A 20,829-nucleotide genomic window follows, 5' to 3' on the forward strand; every position below is an offset into this window, starting at 1 on the left:
GGGCACATGCCTGGGTTGTGGGCTCGATCCCCAATAAGAGGCAGCCCATCAATGATTCTCTCTCATCACTGATGTTTCTATTTCTCTCTCCCTCTCTGAAATCAATAAAAATGTAAAAAAAAAAAAAAGAAAGAAAGAAAGAAAAAAAGAAAGAAATACGATTTCCAAAACTAACTAAAAAGATAATTTAGATAGCAAGACTAGGTAATCCTTGTTGCACAAACATATGTTTAATATTTGGGCCAAGAAAGCATTTATAAAGGTATTTAAAAGGTACCACATTATTGTTAATAAAGCATACAAAGAGAGCTTCTAAGAGTTACTAATGAAAGAAAGCATCTAGGAAACATCCAGGAGTTACCACCACACTTTCACAAGATGGTTTCACAAACGTGCCATCACCTGCTTAAGATTTATTGCTTGGGCAAGCTGTTTATCTCATTGTACATTAGTTTCTTCTACTGTATATTGGGATAAAAATAACACCTTCCTAACAGAATTATTGTTAGGACTTCAGAAAATCTAAAGCTCTCGTCACAGTGTCTGTCTCTCAATAAATGTTGGCTACTATTTTAATTGTAATGATGATTGTTATTGCTATGATAAAAACCTCACTATTCTAATTAGTTGAGGAAAGATTCAGCTAAAATTGTAAATTGCCTGCATTTAGACTTAAAAGTGAAAAAATTTAGTTAAAATAAGCATTTTGAAGTGAAAGAATTTAGTTAACAAAATGCTTTCTAGTAGAACTCTATGTGGAAATAATAATCATATTTTCTGAACCAAAAAGGGAAACATGGACTTCAATATATGATCTGACAGTGGGACGGAATATTCATGATCAGGACTGTGCTGGAAAATCTAAACAACTAAGCACATGCTCACATAATAAGTCACGTGGAGTTTATAATTAGGGCACTGATTAATTGTATGTAAAGATCTTCTCTTAAGTATTTTAGATATTTTATCAAAATATTACCTTTCCTATAAATTTGTACCAATTATTATGTCTTCTAAATAATAATCAATGTTAGTCCAGCTCCATTCACCTTTGAACAGAACATAAATTATTGGAGACTGAATTAATGAGTAGATTTTTTCCAGTCATCCATGATTGATGGACCAATCCTGTATTAGGTAAAATGGGATACCCCAAAAATCGGTTGTAACAGGGAAATAAGGCATACCTTGTTTGCCAAATTGCAATGCCCTTAAAGTTCTCGTTAAGAATGAAGTAGTCCCAGTTAAAAAGACAGGCTAAAATTAACTTTTCTTCTTTTTCCAGCAATTTAAAGAACAAGCTAATCTTAAAAAGACACAGAAATGTACACAAAATTAATATTAAATGATAAGAGACCTAATCAGATAACTGCCATCTATTGAGTGTTATACTTTATGTTATCCTATATTTTAATCCTTCAAGACTTCTAAGAGGGAATTCATATTATTATCTTCATTGTATATTTAATGGAATGTGATGTTTAAGTGGTTAAGTAACCTGTGCAAGGTAACACAGCTGGTTAACTGGTGGAACTATTCAAATCTAGGCAGTCTGAATCCAGACTAAATAATCTTCCTATATAATAAAAGCCTAATATGCAAATCAACCAAACGGCAGAATGACCAGTCGCTGTATCACACATTGACCACCTGTGGGCAGATGCTCAACACAGGAGCTGCCCCCTGGTGGTCAGTGAGCTCCCACAGGGGGAGCACCACTCAGCCTGAAGCCGGGCTCACAGCTGGTGAGTGCAGCAGTGAGGGTGGGAGCCTCTCCCGCCTCTGCTGCAGGCAGGTGGTAAAGAGCGAGGGGTCCCAGACTGTGAGAGCCCCAGAATGCGAGAGGGATGTCTGACTGCTGGCTTAGGCCCAATCCCTGAGGGGTCCTAGACTGCAAGAGGGCACAGGCCAGGCTGAGGAACCCCCTCCCTCAGTGCATGAATGTTGTGCACCAGGCCTCTAGTCTATAATAATAAAAGGGTAATATGCTAATTAGACCGGACGTCATTCCTGATGTCCTTCTGGACAAAGCTGGGGCTGGAGTGAAGCCCGGGTCCCGGGTGCCAGAGGGAAGCCGGTGCTGGCAGCTGGGAGAAGGAAGGCCATGAATTTCATGCATCAGGCCTCTAGTATACTAGTATAATAAAAGCCTAATATGCTAAGTGTCTGGTCGTCCAGTCATCTGTTCAACCAATCAAAGCATAATATGCTAATGACATGCTAAGGCTGCTCAACTGCTCACTGTGACATGCACTGGCCACCAGGGGACAGACGCTCCAACTGGTAGGTTAGCTTGCTGCTGGGGTCTGGCCAATCAGGACTGAGTGAAACAGGCTGAACATGCCCTGGAGCCCTCCCCAGTTGTCCAACCTCCACGTTCCTCCCCAGCCCCGATTGTGCACTGGTGGGGTCCCTCAGCCTGGCCTGCACTTCTTGCAACCCGGGACCCCTTGGGGGGATGTCAGAAAGCTGGTTTCGACCTGATCCTGCAGGCCAGGTCGAGGGACCCCACTGGTGCATGAATTCGTGCACTGGGCCTCTAGTAGTCAATGTTACTCCAGCTCCATTCACAGAGCCTTCACGCCTAACCATTAACCAGTGCATGTAGAATATCTACCAATATGCAAATGTCTGTTTTAAATATATAAAGCTAGAGGTTGGTGAAAATTCAGTAATAAGGGCAGGGTTTAAATATCTAGAGGAGCAAAAAGGGCCAAGGGAAGACTCTATTTTTATGCCAGGGTTGGATTGAAAAGGCTTGAGAAGATTGCTTGCATTTTCCATGTATAAGGGTCAACCCACAGTATTCATCTTTGGTCTGTTTCCTTTCTATAATGTGAAATAATCATAATAATTATCTGGTAGTCTTGTTGGACAGGTTAAATGAGTTAAAATTTATATAGCACTTAGCATCATGCATAATATGCCTGGTAAATACTATGTTGGCTTTGATTATTGTGATTTTTCTTGAAAATAGTATTAGAGTTTATGTTTGCAATATGATCTAAATAGTAGCTCTCAACCTTGAACATGTATCAGAGTTGTCTGAAAGGCTTGTAAAACACAGATCATGCCCTGGCTGGTGTGGTTAGTGGTTAGAGCACCAGCCCGAGCACCAATGGATCACTGGTTTGATCCCCAGTCAAGGGCAGTACCTGGGTTGCAGGCTCCTTCCCAGCCCCTGTTTGGAGTGCATGTGGGAGGCAACTAATCAACGTGTCTCTCACATCAATGTTTCTCTCTCACACTTTCTGTCCCCCTCCTTCCTTCCATTCCACTCTCTCTCTCAAAAAAAAAAAAAAATCAATGGAAAAAATATCCTTGGGTGAGGATTAACAAAAAGCAAACAAACAAAACAGATCGCTAGGGGAGAAACCAAGATGGCGGCATAGGTAAGCACCTAAACTGCTGACTCGCACAACAATTTCAAAACTACAACTAAAAGACAGAACGGACACCATTCAGAACCACAGGAAAGCTGGCTGAGTGAAAATTCTACAACTAGAAGGAAAGAGAAAAGCTCACAGAGAATTGGAGGTACGGCAAAGGGTCTTTGTGCGCGCAGAGAGGAAGGGCGGCTGAGAGCCTGACTTTCTCTGGTGGAAGGAGGAAGGAAGCCCCGACCGCACTGAACCCCAGTTCTGACTGCACTGAACCCCAGTTCCAGGCGAGCCCCTGGGGACCCACGCTCTTGTGGGGGGAATCTGGACTCTCGGGCGGAGACTCGGGAGCCGGGGAAGGCAGAGGTCTGAAGGCGCGCGCGTGCGCGCAAGGGCAAGGCTGATGGGAAGCCAAGACTGTCTGCTCTGCCCTGAGACTCCACCCCTTCCAAGCTGAGCACAGAGGCTATTGCAATTTGGCAAGTCTAATCCTATAAGGCTGTCTCCAGCACCGAACTTCTCCCAGCATAGACGCAGCTGATCCTTACAGCCAACTGGCCCGGAGGTCAATTCCTCCCAGTGATACCAACAACAATCAAGACTTAACTACAACAAGGCTGTACACACGGTCCATAAAGGGGTGCACCAAGAGTGTCCACCTCAGGTTAACTGGGGAGGCAGACCCACTGGGCCATATAGGAAACCTAGCACACAAATCTACCCTACCAACTCAGGGAAGCAGTGAAAATGCGGTGTCAAAGAAACAGATCACAAACAAAAGAAATGGAGGAAAACAAACGACTGGATATAGAATTAAAAACCACGGTTATAAGGCTTTTCAAGAATATCCTAGAAAAGGCCGATAAATATAACGAGACCCTCGAAGATATGAAAAAGGACCAACTAGAAATTAAACATACACTGACTGAAATAAAAAATATTATACAGAGACCCAAAAACAGACTAGAGGAACACAAGAATCAAGTCAAAGAATTGAAATACAAAGAAGCAAAAAACACTCAACCAAAAAAGCAAAAAGCAAAAAAAAAATCCAAAAAGTTGAAGATAGCGTAAGAAGACTCTGGGACAACTTCAAGCGTACCAACATCAGAATTATGGGGGTGCCAGAAAAAGAGAGAGAGCAAGATACTGAAAACCTATTTGAAGAAATAATGACTGGAAACTTCCCCCACCTGGTGAAAGAAATACACTTACAAGTCCAAGAAGCGCACAGAACCCCAAACAAAAGGAATTCAAAGAGGACCACACCAAGACACATCATAATTAAAATGCCAAGAGCAAAAGACAAAGAGAGAGTATTAAAAGCAGCAAGAGAAAAACAGTTACCTACAAGGGAGCACCCATACGACTGTCAGCTGATTTCTCAACAGAAACTATGCAGGCCAGATGGGAGTGGCAAGAAATTTTCAATGTGATGAATAGCAAGAACCTACAACCAAGATTACTCTACCCAGCAAAGCTATCATTCAGAATTGAAGGGCAGATAAAGAGCTTCACAGATAAGAAAAAGCTAAAGGAGTTCATCACCACCAAACCAGTATTATATGAAATGCTGAAAGGTATTCTTAAAGAAGAGGAAGAAGAAAAAAGTAAAGATAAAAATTATGAACAACAAATACATATCTATCAACAAGTGAACCTAAAAATCAAGTGAATTAAAAACCTGAGGAACAGAATAATCTGGTGAATATAATAGAATCAGGGGCATAGAAAGGGAGTGGACTGATAATTCTCAGGGGGAAAGGGGTATGGGGGTTCATGAAGAGACTGGACAAAAATCATACACCTATGGATGAGGACAGTGGGGGGGAGGTAAGGGCAGAAGGTGGGGTGGGAACCGGGTGGAGCGGAGCTATGGGGGGAAAAAGGAGAAACAATTGTAATAATCTGAATAAAGATTTATTAAAATAAAATAAAATAAATAAATTCCTTTAAAAAAAAAACAAAAAAAAAACAGATCGCTAGGCTCCACCCCCAGTGCTTCTGATTTAGTAGATCTGGAAAGGGTTCTGAAAATATGCATTTCTCACAAGTTCCCAGCTGGTGCTGATAATGCTGGTCCTGGGACCACACTTTAAGAACCACTGGTCCAAAGAGTTGCTTAATGTACCTGATTGAGACACAGACCAAACATACCACATCAGGGTGAAGCAAGTGGAGATCTGAAGTTGTTATGCCCAGATTTCGTAATGTTATGCCCAGATTTCGTGATCCCCAAAGACCACCAGGGAGCCGAGTCCGATGCAAAAGCAAAGAGCCTTTAATTGAGCTAGCTCGAGCTCAGTCACACACACACACACACACACACACACACACACACACACACACACACACACCCAGGCGCAGCGGCGAGGTGGAGAGAGAGAGCCCCAGACCCCAAACGTGCTGCTTTATAGGGGGCCTGGGAGAGGTAGGAGGGGTGAGGTAGTGTGCCCTCCACTGATTGGTTGGGGTCAGGTTGCACATGGGGGCAGGGCGCGGCTTACTTTCCTCTTGCATTTCTATTGGCTAATTCAAAAGTGTGGCTTGGGCTCTTGGAGAGGTTCTAGGGCGGGAACCTGACTCCACGAGGTGGAGGACATGGAACAAAGGGAACATGGAGTCGGTCTCTCCCCGCCCTTTCAAAGTAATTCTGCTTTTCTGGCATATATGCCATATATATAATAGGTATATATGTATATATCATATAATACATAATATATACCTATATTACATACAGAAGTGGGCAAAAGTAAGTTAATACAAGAATTAATAAATAATACAAGAATAAACTGTTTTGTGTACTCACAACTATAAACCTACTTTTGCCCACCACAGTATGTGTGTGTGTGTGTGTATGATTTGATTGACTAATGTAGAGAGCCGTCATGGATACTTTTTTAATTCTTATCAGCTGAGCCCAAGGCCACTGGCAGAATCCTGTTATCAGTACTGATTTCTTATCCATGTACTTGGAATGAGGAACAAAAAGGACCTTGACCCACCCAAAATAAGGAGCTTACTCAGATCCTGATGAATAGGATTTGGGCACACCCGAAACTCCTTTTGATCACAAAATCTCTTTTGGAAACCAATAAATATGCTGTGTTGTCTGAGGTGTGTGTGACTGTCTCTCTATCAGAGGACAGGAAGCCACCCGGCACCCAGCTTGAATCTATTTCTGTCTCTTGTCTCTTTCTTTCTCTAATTTCTTAATCCCCAGCTCCTCCCCTCAGGAACCTGTCTTTCTCCCTTTCCGTGCGGGACGCGGAAAAGGAAGAAACACCGCACCACAACTAATTGTAAAGGAACTGGATTTTACAATAAAAAGAAATTATGTAGCTTTGGGGAAATGGAGTCAATTTATTTAGAGCTGTATCTAATCTAAGCTATGTATTGTATAGGAGGGAAGTGAAGTGACTAGCCCAAAGTTGCCCACCTGGAAGAATGTCATGCCTATATCAGACCTTAGGATTCTGCCTCCCAACCAAGTGTTCTTTCCAGCACTGTTTATTGGCAGTCTGTCTGAAGGAAAGAAACCACAGGCCCAGGCAGAAATGACATCCATGTTGCATTTCTGAGAGTGGTACTGTATGCTCACAAATACTCAGGACTCAGTGGGAAAACAGGAAAGGTTTTCCACATTTTCCTAATTATACGTATGCTATACATTACCGGGGAGAATTTTACATTGTATGTATCTAGAGATCAGCCTCAATAATCAGGTTAAAATGTAGGCTCTGTTTCTCTACACAGCCTCTACATAGTGTGTCCCGAATAACCCCTTTACGCAGATGGAGGTGCTGATCAGCATGGATATGACTGTTCTTAACTTTTGTTCCATTTTACAATTTGATGACAACGGACATAGAAACTATAATGTTGTATCCTGGACTGACCAAACAGCTACCTCTGGATCTCACTCAGAAATGAAAAGACTTCTGGCTTTTCAGTCAGTACCTTATCCCACACTCTTCCAAACCACAACCGGGGCGGCCCCTGGGAAGTAGAATTATCTTAAGGGAAAGTGTGAAATTAGGCATTAGAATTCTCCCTGGATTCTGGTCTCTTTTTTTAGAGTTGTCTCAGGTCTGGAGAAGTAGGGGAAAGTATAGAGAAACTTAATGGCTCCTGTAGTCAAAGGAAGTGTACAGTTGGGAAGAACTGGCTTTTTCTAAGTAAGAGTCTCCAGTAGTGTTCTGATTGTTCGGAGTCTGTAAAAATGGGCTCTGAATTTGAAAGGGGGTATGTGTAGTGAATAATTAACCTCACCTAAAGAGAAGTCTGGCCTTTGCCCTTAGACAATGGGAGGTGGTCTGTAGGCCCATAATGTTTCCTGCTTGATAGGAGTGTCTTTGATTTGGAGGCTTTGGCCACCTGACAGTCTAACAATGGGTTTATGATGGGGCTTTGAACCACACTGTATCAGTTCCAAACATCAGGGACTGAAGACTAAAAGCATTAGTCTGATCTCTGGGAAAGGATGGAGATGAAAGGTCTGTCATGTAGGACAGTGTGAGACTGATCCCCAATAAAAACTCTAGGTACCAAAGTCTCCGGTAAGCTTTCCTAGGTGACAATACTCTGCACACTGTCATACACTGTGGCTGGGAAGAGGTAATGCTGTCCGTGATTCCATAGAGAGAGGATGACTGGACACTCTACTGGGACCCCTCTTGGACTCTGCCCTATGCATCTCTTCCCTTGCTGATTTTTAGTTGTATCTTTACCCTATAATAGCACTGTAATTGCAAACATAGCACCTGTGAATTATTTTAGCAAATTAGCCAATGTGAGGGTGGTCAGGCCTCCCAAGTTATAGACAGCTGGTCTGAAGTGAGGGTAGTTCTGGGGACTCCTAAAATTGAGGCTGATGTAGAAGTGAGGGCAGTCTTGTAGAGACTATTCCCACAGACTTTGCAGTTTAGCTAAAATCATTCTAGGGCAGTGGTCAGCAAACTCATTAGGCAACAGAGCCAAATATCAATAGAACAGCGATTGAAATTTCTTTTGAGAGCCAAATTTTTTAAACTTAAACTTCTTCTAACGCCACTTCTTCAAAATAGACTCGCCTAGGCTGTGGTATTTTGTGGAAGAGCCACACTCAAGGAAGAGCCGCATGTGGCTCGCGAGCCGCGGTTTGCCGACCACTGTTCTAGGGTGATGAATAAAAGGATAATAAAAGGTGAGGTAAGAAGATTTGGGTATGATTCATAATGGAGACGTCTATGAAACTGTTAAGTTTAGGGGTTTGTATTTTGGAAAGGTGAGTTTACAGAGGTCTTTCCTAGATAGGAGCTAAGAGATAAAAATCCTGGCAGGAAGAAAAATTAGACCCATTGTAGATCTGAATGAGAGTCCTAATAGTGACTTCAGGAAAGTTACTAAAGTTAGTCAAATGGAACTAAATATAAGCGTTAAAAGTGATGATATATGTGGAAAATATTTTAAAACTATAATGTGTAAATGTTCTTTTACCTGTTCAGAAAAATCTGAGGTATCACAAACTGAGTTATATTGGAGAAGTTAAGACTTCCTTGATATTTACCCTTTCAGAAATAATTACTCCCCTGAGTTTTTAAGCTTGTCACATTTTATATTAAAAACTTTAACTTGATTTGCTGTTATTTTAAATATATTTTTCTATGTGTGCATCCCCAAGCAAGGGACTTTTATTTTATTAAGATATAATTGACATATAACATTATATTAATTTCAGGTTTACACCATAAAGATTTGATAATTGTATATATTGTAAAATGATCACAATTGGTCACATTCATCAGCAGACAGTTGTAATTTTTTTCTTGTGATGAGAACTTTTAAGATTTACACTCTTAGCAACTTTCAAATATTACAATACACTATTATTTACTATAGTTACCAGGTTATATACATTACGTCCCCAGGACTTACTTATTTGCAAGGGACTTTTAGGTCCCCCAAATTTGGGTGCTTAAGAAAAGCAGTTTGCATATTTCGACTTCTCCCCCAAATTTCTTATTACTCTTTAAATGTGTTTGATTTGTATCGTCCCCAATCCCCTACATCATGGATTCAAATTTCTCAGAACAATACATTTTAAAATATTTCACGGAAGTAAAGGTTCTGGGAGAAGTGCGCGGTCTTGGAATTTTTACCAGAGACACCCAGAGGTGAACTAGGCTTATGAGCGAGGTCTGGGTTGGCAAATTTGGGAGCTCTCCGGAGGCAATCTGGGGGCAGCGCTCCCAGTGGGTGTGTGCGAGTGGATCTGCGCTGCCGGGCTCGCTGGGCAGTGTGTTAGCTGGGCCGGGCCGGGCCAGGAGGGGCCCAGTTCCCACCTGGGTTAAGATGGTTCCGATGGGGTCCTGGTTTTCAGTCTCCTGAGCCATTGCTAGGGCCGGGGCAGAATCGGGGGGCTGGAGAACCCGGAAACATTGGTGGAGGGATCTCGTTCCCTTGGCAACAGCACGCTTGGCCCGGCCTGTCCCACGCTGGGAGCGGAAGAGGGGGAGAGGAGGAGTCAGGGCAGCCGGGCCAGTCCGAGAACGCGTCCTCCCAGTCGCGTCCCCCCCCCCCCACGCGCCGGCGGCCGTGGTGCAGCCCAAGGCGGAAGCGGCTCCTGGACACACCGGGTTCCCGAGTGCAGCTATGGCTGCGGGTGTTCCCTGTGCGCTTGTCACAAGCTGCTCCTCCACCTTCTCTGGAGACCGGCTGGTCCAACGTGAGTAGCGAGGCTCCTGGGCCGACCTCGAAGCTCTCCAAGTCCCGGCGGGCAGCCAGCACGCGGCCTCCCTTCGGCCTTTGTCCCCGCCGCGGTCTGGGGCTCCTCCACTCTGCGCCGGCCCGAGGCCCCTTAGACTCTTTCCGTGTGCCCAGTCCCCCTAGGTGTCTGCCCCTCCCTCGTCACTCACTCTTAGGCCTGCCCGGCCCGCTATTGCGTTTCTTCCAGCTTTTCCGGCCAAGTGGGACAAATCCCTGCCCAGCCCACGGGGTGTGGGGATCCTTTCGAGTTACGCGAGTGAAGGGCAGGAATTGTGAGTTTTGTTGCTCTCCCTGCTCCTACGGTAGAGGTAGTTTCCCCTTGGCTACACCTTGAATATAAGATTTGTTAGACTTGCGCTCCCCTCCAACCCCTGTTCTGTAGTTACTGCCTTGCTTTCCTCCTGAGGCTCAGGCTGTTCGCCGACCTTAGTTTTGGGGTATTGCTGGGCCTTATACCTTTGCCTCTGGACCTTCACAGTGGCTGGCAAGCTACGTAACTCTTTAAAGGGACCGTAGGCGAGGAGGCCAGTGTAGTAGAGAGAGCATAGGACGGGGGCACAGGCTCAACTCTTCCACTAAAGGACTCTGGGAAGTTGATTGTAACTCAAAACTCCTGTTTTCAATGAGTGGCCTCGAGTCGGAGCAGTGTTCTCAGCTGTGCACAATTAACCTCTTCCCTTCAGTTTCTTATCTGTAAAATAGTGATAATTTTCGCCAGATTGTTGTGCTTAACCCAACATAGTAAGCATTGATAAATGGCAGGTGTTATCAAAGCAGGTTCTTTCTCCAACCCTCAGTTTCCTGGTCTTTAAAACCGGGCACCTGAACCTATCTCACAGGATTGAGGGACAGGTGATGTGATATGTTGAGCATTTTGTAAACTAAAGCATCTACAACTATAATTTTTTTTTTCTGAACTTGTCAAATGACAGAATTAGGCAGCATGTCCCTCTCGCACAAATATTCTATAACTTATCATTTATGACCACTTAAAGAGTTCCTTGAGAAGGTAAAGTTTAAGTATAGCATTTACTAAATAACTGCTCTAATTATTCCATTTTCTTACCTCTAAGCAGTGCTCCTTCCTATTTATTTCCTTTCTTTTAAAAAAATAGTTTTATAGAAGTAGTGCATACTTCTTAAGTAAGATTTAGCATTTGGAGAAAAATATCACCCATGGTCTCATCACCTAAACACAAATACTGTTCTATGCATTTCATTCCAGACGTTTCCACATTGCATAGATTTTTTTAAAAATTGTAATTACATTTCATTTATAATTTTTAACCTAATATTTTCATTTATTTATTTTTTATTTAATGCATATATTTATTTCTTTATTTTATTTATTTTTTATTTTCAATATAATTTTAAAATATATTTTTATATTTCATATATAAAATTTTAAAATAGTTTATATGTGTTTAAATATATAAAATAACATTTATATAAATATATAAAGTTATGGATTTATAATATATACTTGATATATATGATTTAATAAGTAGATATACTTACATAAAATATATTTTGTATATTTTATAACATTTTATATATAATTTTTATTCACATATTTTACATTTAACATTACATCATAAATTAGTTTTCATTATATATTATATCTAGTGAACATATCAAAATTTGCTTAAGATTCTTGGTGTATTTAATGTTCCAAAAGAATTACAGTTGACCCTTGAGCAACATGGGTTTGAACTGTGTGGATCTACTTATATGCAGATTTTTTTCAATAAATACTGTAAATTTATTTTCTCTTTCTTATGAATTTCTTAGTTTTATTTTATTGTAAGAATACAATATATAATACATATAACATAAAAATATGTGTTAATTGACTGTTTGTTATTGGTAAGGCTTCTGGTCAACAGTAAGCTTTTAGTAGTTAAGTTTTGGGGGAGTCAAAAGTTATATGTGTATTTTTGTCGGTGTGATGGGTGGGGGTCAGTGCCCCTAAGTCCCCCACCCCTGTGTAGTTCAGGGTTCAACTATAAGCATTTGAGTTTCCTTTACTGATACATAAAATTCCTTTAAAACCAACCTCAGAAATATTTGTTAAGTATTCTGATGACTACAGTATTCCCTTCATGTGCTTTAAGGATCAGAATTGGGAAATGTGTTCACTTCTTTGAAAGAGCTGATACCTATAGTTGGTGAATAGTATCACTGTACCTTTAAGTATAATGGCATCATTGGGGGAAATTATATAAAATAACTAGAAGCCCAATGCATGAAGATTTGTGCAAGAATAGGCCTTCCTTCCCCTGGCTGCCGGCACACGGAGCGCTCGCTCTGGCAGTCTGTGCAGCAGTGGCAGCAGTGGCAAGCCCTTCGCGCTCCAGCGCGCTTCCTCCTCACTCTCCTTCTCCAGAGAGTTCCTCTGTGCAGCGCTGGTGCTCCCAGGGAGGCGCGGAGGGGAAGAGGTGGGGGGAGCAGCGAGGCAGGTGGGGAAGACTGGAGAGGTTGGGTGCCCTAGTGTGTTTCACTTTCCCATGGGATGCAACTGGACTCCTTTCTTATCCACTTCCTCCTCCGCCCTCTGCCTCCTGCCCTCCCATCCTCCCTCCATGCCCATCGCCCCTCCCCTCTTGATTTGGCGAGATAGGGAGGAGGGAGATCTGGTAATTTGGGTTACTGTGTAGGTGGCCTCTTTCAGCTATTCAAAACAAAGCTGAGACGCCTGCCACTGCTGCCACGGCCGCTACCATCGCCCCTTGGCTGGCCCGGGGCTCCTGGGGAGCACTAACTGTGCACCGAGCAAGCTCCCACATGTGTCCGCGCCCACGGGACTGCTCCAATGCTAGGGTTTTGTTTACCAGAGCAGCGAGGCAGGGGTGGGGTAGAGGGAGATGCCAGACAACAGGAGCTATGACCTCAGGCACCAGAGGGTTGCCTCTGAGGCCGGGTGCTGGGCCACAGGGAGGCTGCAAGGATGGTTGACAGGTGTGGAGCGTGGCACGGAGGCCCTGAGGAGGGACACTGCCCAGAGGCCTGGAGCAGTTGGGGGGTGGGGCTTGAGGGACTTGTGCAAGCTATATGAGGTGTGAGACCAGGTGTCTGTAGTCCAAGGCCAGACATCTTTCCATCTCACACATATGAACATTTACTTGTATCCTAGAAAAGTGTATTCTAACATTAATCACAGAGCTAGTCTCTGTGCCAGTTACTTAGCTAAAATGACGACTAAGGTACTACTCCTGTCCTCAAGAGGGATGTAGTGAAAGTGTGTGCTCCACCTGTGAAAATATTAAAATATATACCTAAGTTTTGACATCTTACTCTACTTTCATAGAAGGAACTTTTAGAAAAGTCCTTGGAGACTTGTTTGGTTTAAAATATGTAATGCCAATTCAACAACCATAAGCCTCATTTGAACATTTGGAGCAAAATTATTTTTTCAGTGAAGTGTGGGAATTTTGAGATCGTGTAAACATATCAGGCATTTATATGTATGTCAGTACTCTTCCCAAACACGTTTTCACATTGTTTAATTTGTCTCTAGTATCCCTGTGAAGTCATGCAGTCAGGCTCTCTCCATTTTATAAATGAAGAAACCAAGGCTTGGAAATACTAGGTGACTTGCCAAAAGTGCTCAAGTAGTGAGTGCTGGAGCATAAGTTCACATTCATGGTTTGTGTGCATGGAATGTGTGAATGAAATGAGTTGGAATTTCTTAGTGATCAGCACTATTTAAATTTAAGGTAGTGGCATTGTTGTAAGAAATGGCAGAGAAGATTAACCCTAAAAGAAGGTATTGAAATAATTGCACAAGCAAAGCCAGCCATCATTTATGACATCGCTTCTTTGGGAAACCTTCATTCTTCTTCAAGACTGGAAGTTTGTTTCTAGATCTATCAGACTCCTATCTTACAAAAGGATCTTAAAGTAATTTAGTCAGGAGAACATTCTGATTTCAAAGATAAGGGGCTATTGTGTAGCTTAGCCAGCAATTTCTAACAAGAGAATAGGAATAAGAGTTTGGGTCTTCTAATTTGTATTTTTTGTAGCTGCTTAAGGTATTCTGATTGGAACCTTTTGTTTTATTCTGGGAATAATTAATTTTTGCTTAGGCAAAGTTGCTTACTTCGTTGTAGGAGGACACTACCTTTGATTGGATTGGATTTCCAACTCTTTATTTTCTTCAAAGGAAGAAAGATAGGGCCAGCAAGATCTACCATAAGGACCTAGAGTTGTCATCACAGTGATTATGTAGGTGATCAGATTAAAGCAGTGATTTCAGCTGGTAAAGGGGGTGGGTGAACTTTGATTTGTTTTTAACCATGACATATTTAAAATTTTTCAATTAACATTAAAAGAAGGCTTCAGATTTTTATCTTTATTATAGGAAGAATGTTAGATCACCAACATAAGGAGGAGGAAAAGATTAAGTACAAGTTCCTTATCTCCACCCAACAGGACTTAGAAAACACACGATTGTATTATCCTCCAGTGTATGTGTGCAAGCACGTGTTTGTGTGTGTATGAAATTAAAGCTCAAAGTTGTGATTTTCTAAGGTTTTCAGTTCATAAAAGTTGGGAAGCCAAGATTCAATTCCAATTATTTTATATATGCAAAATATGATGACCTTCTTGGCAACCAGAACTGCATATATTCAAAGTGGAGATAGGGATAGGAGAAATTACTGTAGAAAATTTTACTACTAGAATGAGAATTTTTATTGCTCATAATAAGTTTTTACTTTTTCTTGTATGGTAGTTGGAGCCTTAGTAGATGAACTATGATAAATTTAATAATTAATGAAAATGCCTCTATTGGTACCCAATTTGTTTTCCTTACTTGTGGAGCAGGGAATTTGACATTTGTTTGAAGTTTTAGACTAATACTTTAGATTGTTGATGAATGAAATGATTCTAAGGTGTTTATCTTCCTCTTTCCAGTAAATGGGGATGGAGAGTAGGGGGAGAAACACTAGTGGAAAAGTATTACGTATCAGCCCATGTTGCACCAAAATCATTTATGGGTATATCTAGACTCAGACCTTTATTTCAGGGCCATCTAACTGTTTGCTTTTACATAGAAAAAGGTGAAAACATCTATAAAGTATGCAGTGGTCATTTGCTTTAAACAACTTCCTGCCTTTTGATTGTGTAATTCCTCAACAAATAATGACACTCAATAAATAATGAAATCTCATATAAAAACAATTTTTAAAAGGTTAAAGTATGAAAATGGTCTTAAATATGCCTGTCAAGAGTAATAACCTGGACACGATATTATATTCATGTTGGAGCCAGTGCACACAGATACCACAAACACATCTCCAATAATTACTTATCCAGGAAGCAAGATTGACGTAGGTGAAGACAGAGAGGATAGTTGTGAAACTCTTAAAGAGCCTTTATGATGTTTTAGGTTCAGTAACAAATAACCTGTTTAGAGTTTAATTTTCCAGACAGACATGAAGGCTGGTTCTACTCAGAGGTGGGGAAAAGTATCGTGCTTGGATCAAAATCAGTATGCTTAGAGCAGGAAAGTGTGTGATCATTTGGTAATAAACAGTACTGTTGTGCTAACATGAAAAAATTGCCATTCTCTTTCAATTCTGCTGGAATTGTTCAGGATTTTTTGTGGGGGAAAAGTGTGTGAATTGAGCACTGAGTACTACCGTCTTCCTAGCTATCCAACTTTAACTTTTCATTCCACAAATATTTACATGTCTTTTCCTGTGCCATCATTGTTTGAAATATCTCAAACATGTGCCTCAGTCACCTACTTCCTCAACTAAATAAGAGGATTATATTCCAGCTTCCATGATTTTGTTTAGCAGCTTTATTGAGATGTAATTTAAACACCATAAAATCCACCTATTTTACGTGTAGAACATTTCTGTCATCCTAGAAGGAAATCTTGTGCCCATTTGTAGTCATTTCCCATTCCCACCCCGGTAACCACTAATGTGTTTTCCCTCTTTACAGATTTGCCTTTTCTAAATATTTTATAGAAAAGAAATCTATATAAAAAGCTAATGTGTCCTTCCCACCTTCAGACCAGCTGCTATGACACGCACTTACCACCAGTGGGCAGATGCTCAATGCAGGAGCTGTTGTGATGTGGACAGAAAAATGGCACTGCGGACCTGGCACCCACAAAACAACACTTGGCTTCCCCTAAGTGGGACACAGGCCCCACCACCACCCTGGAGCAACAGCCCACCAAATTGCAGCAGACGCTGCCAAGACCCCATGGTGCAAAATGTGGCCCGGAAATGGTCGCTGTGGGGGTCGGGTAATGACATCACATAGCAACGCCCGGCTTCCTCTCCCTAGCAGTGACTAGCCCCCTTGCAGTTTCTTCAACCCAGAAACATTTTACACTTTAACCAAATGTCTGTGAAGCGGTTTCCTGTGCCTCATCTCATTTGATCCTCACAGGAGTCCTGGAGTAGGTAGATAGGAGACTCGGTGGAATCCTATTTTCTTTTCATTAGCCAGAAAATGGAGATTTAGAAAGCTTAGGAACTTGACCCAACTGAAAAGAAGAAATGGTGGACCTTGAAAATGACTTCAGGTTTTCTCACTGTGCAGAATATAGTCAAACACTGCTGCAGTTAAATATTTTACCCTTTGTTCTCCCTGCGTGATCTACAATAATAATCTGCTTTGTGTTGATATTTACTGCTGTGTTGCTGACAATTACCTGAAAGAGAAGTTGGGGTGCTTCACTGGGCTGGGAAAAGTTTAGCTAAATCAGAAAGCAGGTCTAATTAAGCAAGTTTATTCTATATACTAGTATTTACAAGGCTAAGTTGACTCATGCATGCGCGATACATATAAAGCTCTCGCTGGTTCTGACATTGTCAATCGTGAATTTGGTTGACACTTCTATTATAGAGAAAGGGCAAATAGCGATATTAAAATATTTTTTCGAATTAATTTCCTTTCAGTGTGCACAAATTCGTGCACTGGGCCACTAGTTCTATTAATATGTGGCCTCTATGTCTGGCTTCTTAATGTTTTGGAGATTTATCCATGCTGTAGCACGTGCTTTATAGTCCAGTGTATGGATATACCACATTTTATTTATCAGTTCATCAGTTGATAGACATTTGGGTCATTTTCACTTCTTGGCTATTATGAATAACGTTAGGGGAATTCTAAGAACCTATTGTACTATTTTAAGAAACTGCTGCCCAGCCAGTGTGGCTCAGTGGTTGAGTGTTGACCTTTGAACCAGGAAGTCACGGTTCGATTCCCGGTCAGGGCACATGCCCAGATTGCGGGCTCTATCCCCAGTTTGGGCATGTAGGAGGCATCCAATCAGTGATTCTCTCTCATCATTGATACTTCTATCTCTCTCTCCCTCTCCCTTCCTCTCTGAAATCAATAAAAAATATATTAAAACAAACAAAAAAAGAAACTGCCACACTATTTTTCAGAGTGGCTGCAACATTTTACATTCCATCAGCAGTGTATAAGGGTTCCAAGTTCTCCACATTTTTGACAACACTTGTTATTGTCTCTGTTTTTTATTTTAGCCATTCTAGTGGGTGTGAGGTAGTATCTTATTGTGGTTCTTCATGGTCCCAGAAGAGTGTATACCATGAATGTAATGTTTCTTACTAATGTAATGTTTCTTGCATTTCCCTAATAACTAATGACATTGAGAATCTTTTTGTGTACATATAATTATTCATATGTCCTCTTTGATGAAATGTCTGTTCAAATCTTTTGCCCATTTTTAATTTTTTTTGTCTTATTGAGTTGTAAGTACATCATATATAGTATTGTAGGTACAAGTCTCATATATAATTTGCAAATATTTTCTACCATTCTGTGGTTTGTCTTTTGGTTTTCTTGATGGTATCTTTTGAAATGCAAGTTTAATTTATCAATGTTTTCTTTTTCCAAGTTCCTTTGATTATGTGTTGCCCAATCATGGTTTTACCCTTCCTGAAGGATGTTTTGGAAACTGGGATATTGGATATGTTAGCTTTGTAATGTTTTCCAAGCTTATCCTATATAATAAAAGGCTAATATGCAAATCATCCGAATCGCGGAACGATTGGTTACTATGACGTGCATTGACCAATGCAGGAGCTGTCCCCTGGTGGTCAGTGTGCTCCCACAGGGGGAGTGCCGCTCAGCCAGAAGCCGGACTCATGGCTGGTGAGTGCAGTGGTGGTGGCGGGAGCCTGTAAGCCGGCAGGCGCACATCCCCTGAGGGTTCCTGGACTGCGACAGGGCACCGGCCGTGCTGAGGGACCCTCCCCCGCAAGTGCATGAATGTCATGCACCAGGCCTCTAGTTTTCAGTATTAGAATACACAGGCTAAAGAGTAAATGTTCTTCATAAAACTTACTCTCTTTGGGAAATTTATCTTTGACATGTTTACTTTTCTTCACAGTAAATTAGTATCTGCTGCAGATACTATTGTCTTCCAGAGCAGACATTGACATTTTTTGTGAGGTTTTATTACTCGATGCTGATTTGTTTATGAAAAGTTACCATTTGAATATAAAAATTATTTTTATATCATAATTTTCTGTTTAGGCTTTTGTAGTCTTTCTTCCAGAAAACCACCATCATAAATTTTTTCAAAGCATATAATATTAATTGCCAGATAATATTTTTATTTAAATTTTTTATTGTTTAAAGTATCCCATGAGTCTCCTTTTTCCCCCCTTAACCTCTCCCTGGCCACCCCCACCCTTTAGCACAAGCCCTCAATTGCCAGATAATTTTTGTTATTAAGATAATTAAAGAAGACATTTGAGATAGATTTAATCAGAAATAGATTTTATCAGGTACAAATGAAAGACATTTATATATGTGGTGGGAGGTTATGATGCCTGGCTGTAAAGGTTAGTTTCATTTCTTTGAGGAAGGATAAAATGAACTTTGCATTCCAGAACTTTTATTTTGTTTCATGAATATAGCTAAGTTAGTTCCTTTGTTTTAGATCAGGGTTTCTCAATCTTATCTCTGTTGACATTTTGGACTGGGTAATTCATCCTGTGCATTGTAGGATGTACTTGACCTCTGCTCACTAGATACCAGTAGCATCTCTCCATTGTGATAACCCAAAATGTCTCCAGATGTTGAAATATGTCCCCTGGGAAGCAAAATTACCTCCCCATAATGAACCACTGCTTTAGATGTACTAGTATATCTACAACTAGATTTTGAATAAATAAATAATAGTAATAAAATTCAAAGAAGCCTCTCCCCTTCAAATAAACATAGGAATTGTCCATCACTAATGCCACCGGTGTCTGCATGCAGCCCATGAAATTTAGAGGCTGATCGTTCCTCCTTAACCCTCATAAAGCTCTCCTCTATATTCTCTCTCTCCTTCTTGCCAGCTTGATGCTTTTGTGTGCATGTTTGTCTCTGACTGCATTGTGAGGTCTTCTAAGGGCAAGCAGAGACCATGTATCTTCTCCCCCTCTGCTTGGAAGTTGTGGTGTCCAATTCCAGATGGCCTTTGGGAGAAAGTAAACTTGAGCAAATGTAGGAGGACTAAGTTGGATTTCCTCTGCTTCAACTTTTAAAATGTTTCCACTAGGATATAACAAGCCCCAGAGCAATGCGGATATGAGAATTTAGGTGTGACCAGAGAGAAGTAGTGTGTGAGGGAAAGGTAATGAAGTGTTGTAAGCAAACCAGAATTGCTGTACTCTAGTAAAGCAGTGGTACGGTGCTTTAACTCAATCCAGTTTTTCTTCCCTCAGCAACTTAATACTGCTCCAGTGATTGGTCTGTCATATGGACTGAAACAAATATTGCACAGTTGACTCTTGAACAATGTGGAGTTAGGGGTACTGACCCCCTCCCCCGCCAACAGTTGAAAATCCACCTGTAACTTTTGACTCCCCCAAAACTTACCTACTCTATTTGCACCAGGAGGCTGCAGGATGATTACTCAGAGAATCACAGATATGAATTTCCCAACATTTGTTTGTGTAAAGTCCCAACATTAAGGTTGCACTTTCAACCTTTAAATGCCACACAGGCTCCATTATAGCAGTTATCATCTACTCCTAGTACTTGGGGAATAATCTGTTAGCTAATAACTGCTACTAACTATTTGCCCGAGCGGCACCCACCTTGTATGACATCTTCATGAAATTGTGACTATGGAATTATAGTAATTGTAAGTGATTACAACTTATGAAACCATTCTGATTTTTATTTTATTTTATTTATTTTTTAATCCTCATCTGATGAAGATTTTAGAGAAAGAGGAAGGGGGAGAGAGAAAGAGAGAGAGAGACAGACAGACAGACATCCATGTGAGAAACATCAATTGGTTGCCTCCCATTAGCTCCCTGACCCGTGATCAAACCTCAACCTAGGTATGTACCCTGACTGGGAATCGAATCTGCAACCCTTTTGGTATATGGGACAATGCTCCAACCAACTGAGCCATCTGGCCAGGGTTAGAACCATTATGATTTTTAAAAGTCTCTTTGCCCATCCTTGCCAATTAATGAAAACTTTGGCTTCTCTGCCGTCTCTCTCCCCTCCCCCCCATCACATTTTGCTCAATTCTTTGCTTTCATAATGACTACTTTCCCCTTCAACTGACGTCAGATTCTGCTGCCTCCTATAATTTTCCTAAATGCTTTCTCTTCTCAGTTTATGTCTCAACAATGGAAAAGAAAAATATGAGAAGGCATATTTTGGGAAGTGAGGGGCCAGTGTGGTTATTAAAGGAGGCGGTTAT

At 41.3% G+C, this 20,829-nt stretch overlaps 2 protein-coding genes across 2 annotated transcripts in view; one reads left to right on the plus strand and one right to left on the minus strand.

The window, feature by feature from the left end:
* Positions 1 to 9,754, minus strand: part of IQCH (IQ motif containing H) — a gene marked incomplete at both ends in the record, with an annotated part of 220,231 nt that extends 210,477 nt beyond the window's left edge. Inside the window, 1 exon segment of the mRNA XM_080640562.1 lies at positions 9,704 to 9,754. Coding sequence (XP_080496688.1) covers positions 9,704 to 9,754 — 51 coding nt within the window.
* Positions 9,755 to 9,956: 202 nt separating this feature from the next.
* The window catches only part of AAGAB (alpha and gamma adaptin binding protein), a 46,893-nt gene continuing 36,020 nt past the window's right edge, over positions 9,957 to 20,829 (plus strand). Inside the window, exon 1 of the mRNA XM_080644643.1 lies at positions 9,957 to 10,086. Within this exon, the coding sequence (XP_080500769.1) occupies positions 10,014 to 10,086 (73 nt within the window). The 5' untranslated portion in view covers positions 9,957 to 10,013. The remainder of the gene's footprint in view (positions 10,087 to 20,829) is intronic.

The sequence above is a fragment of the Plecotus auritus genome, assembly GCF_963455305.1.
Source record: "Plecotus auritus genome assembly, chromosome: 1".
NCBI classification, from domain to species: domain Eukaryota; kingdom Metazoa; phylum Chordata; class Mammalia; order Chiroptera; family Vespertilionidae; genus Plecotus; species Plecotus auritus.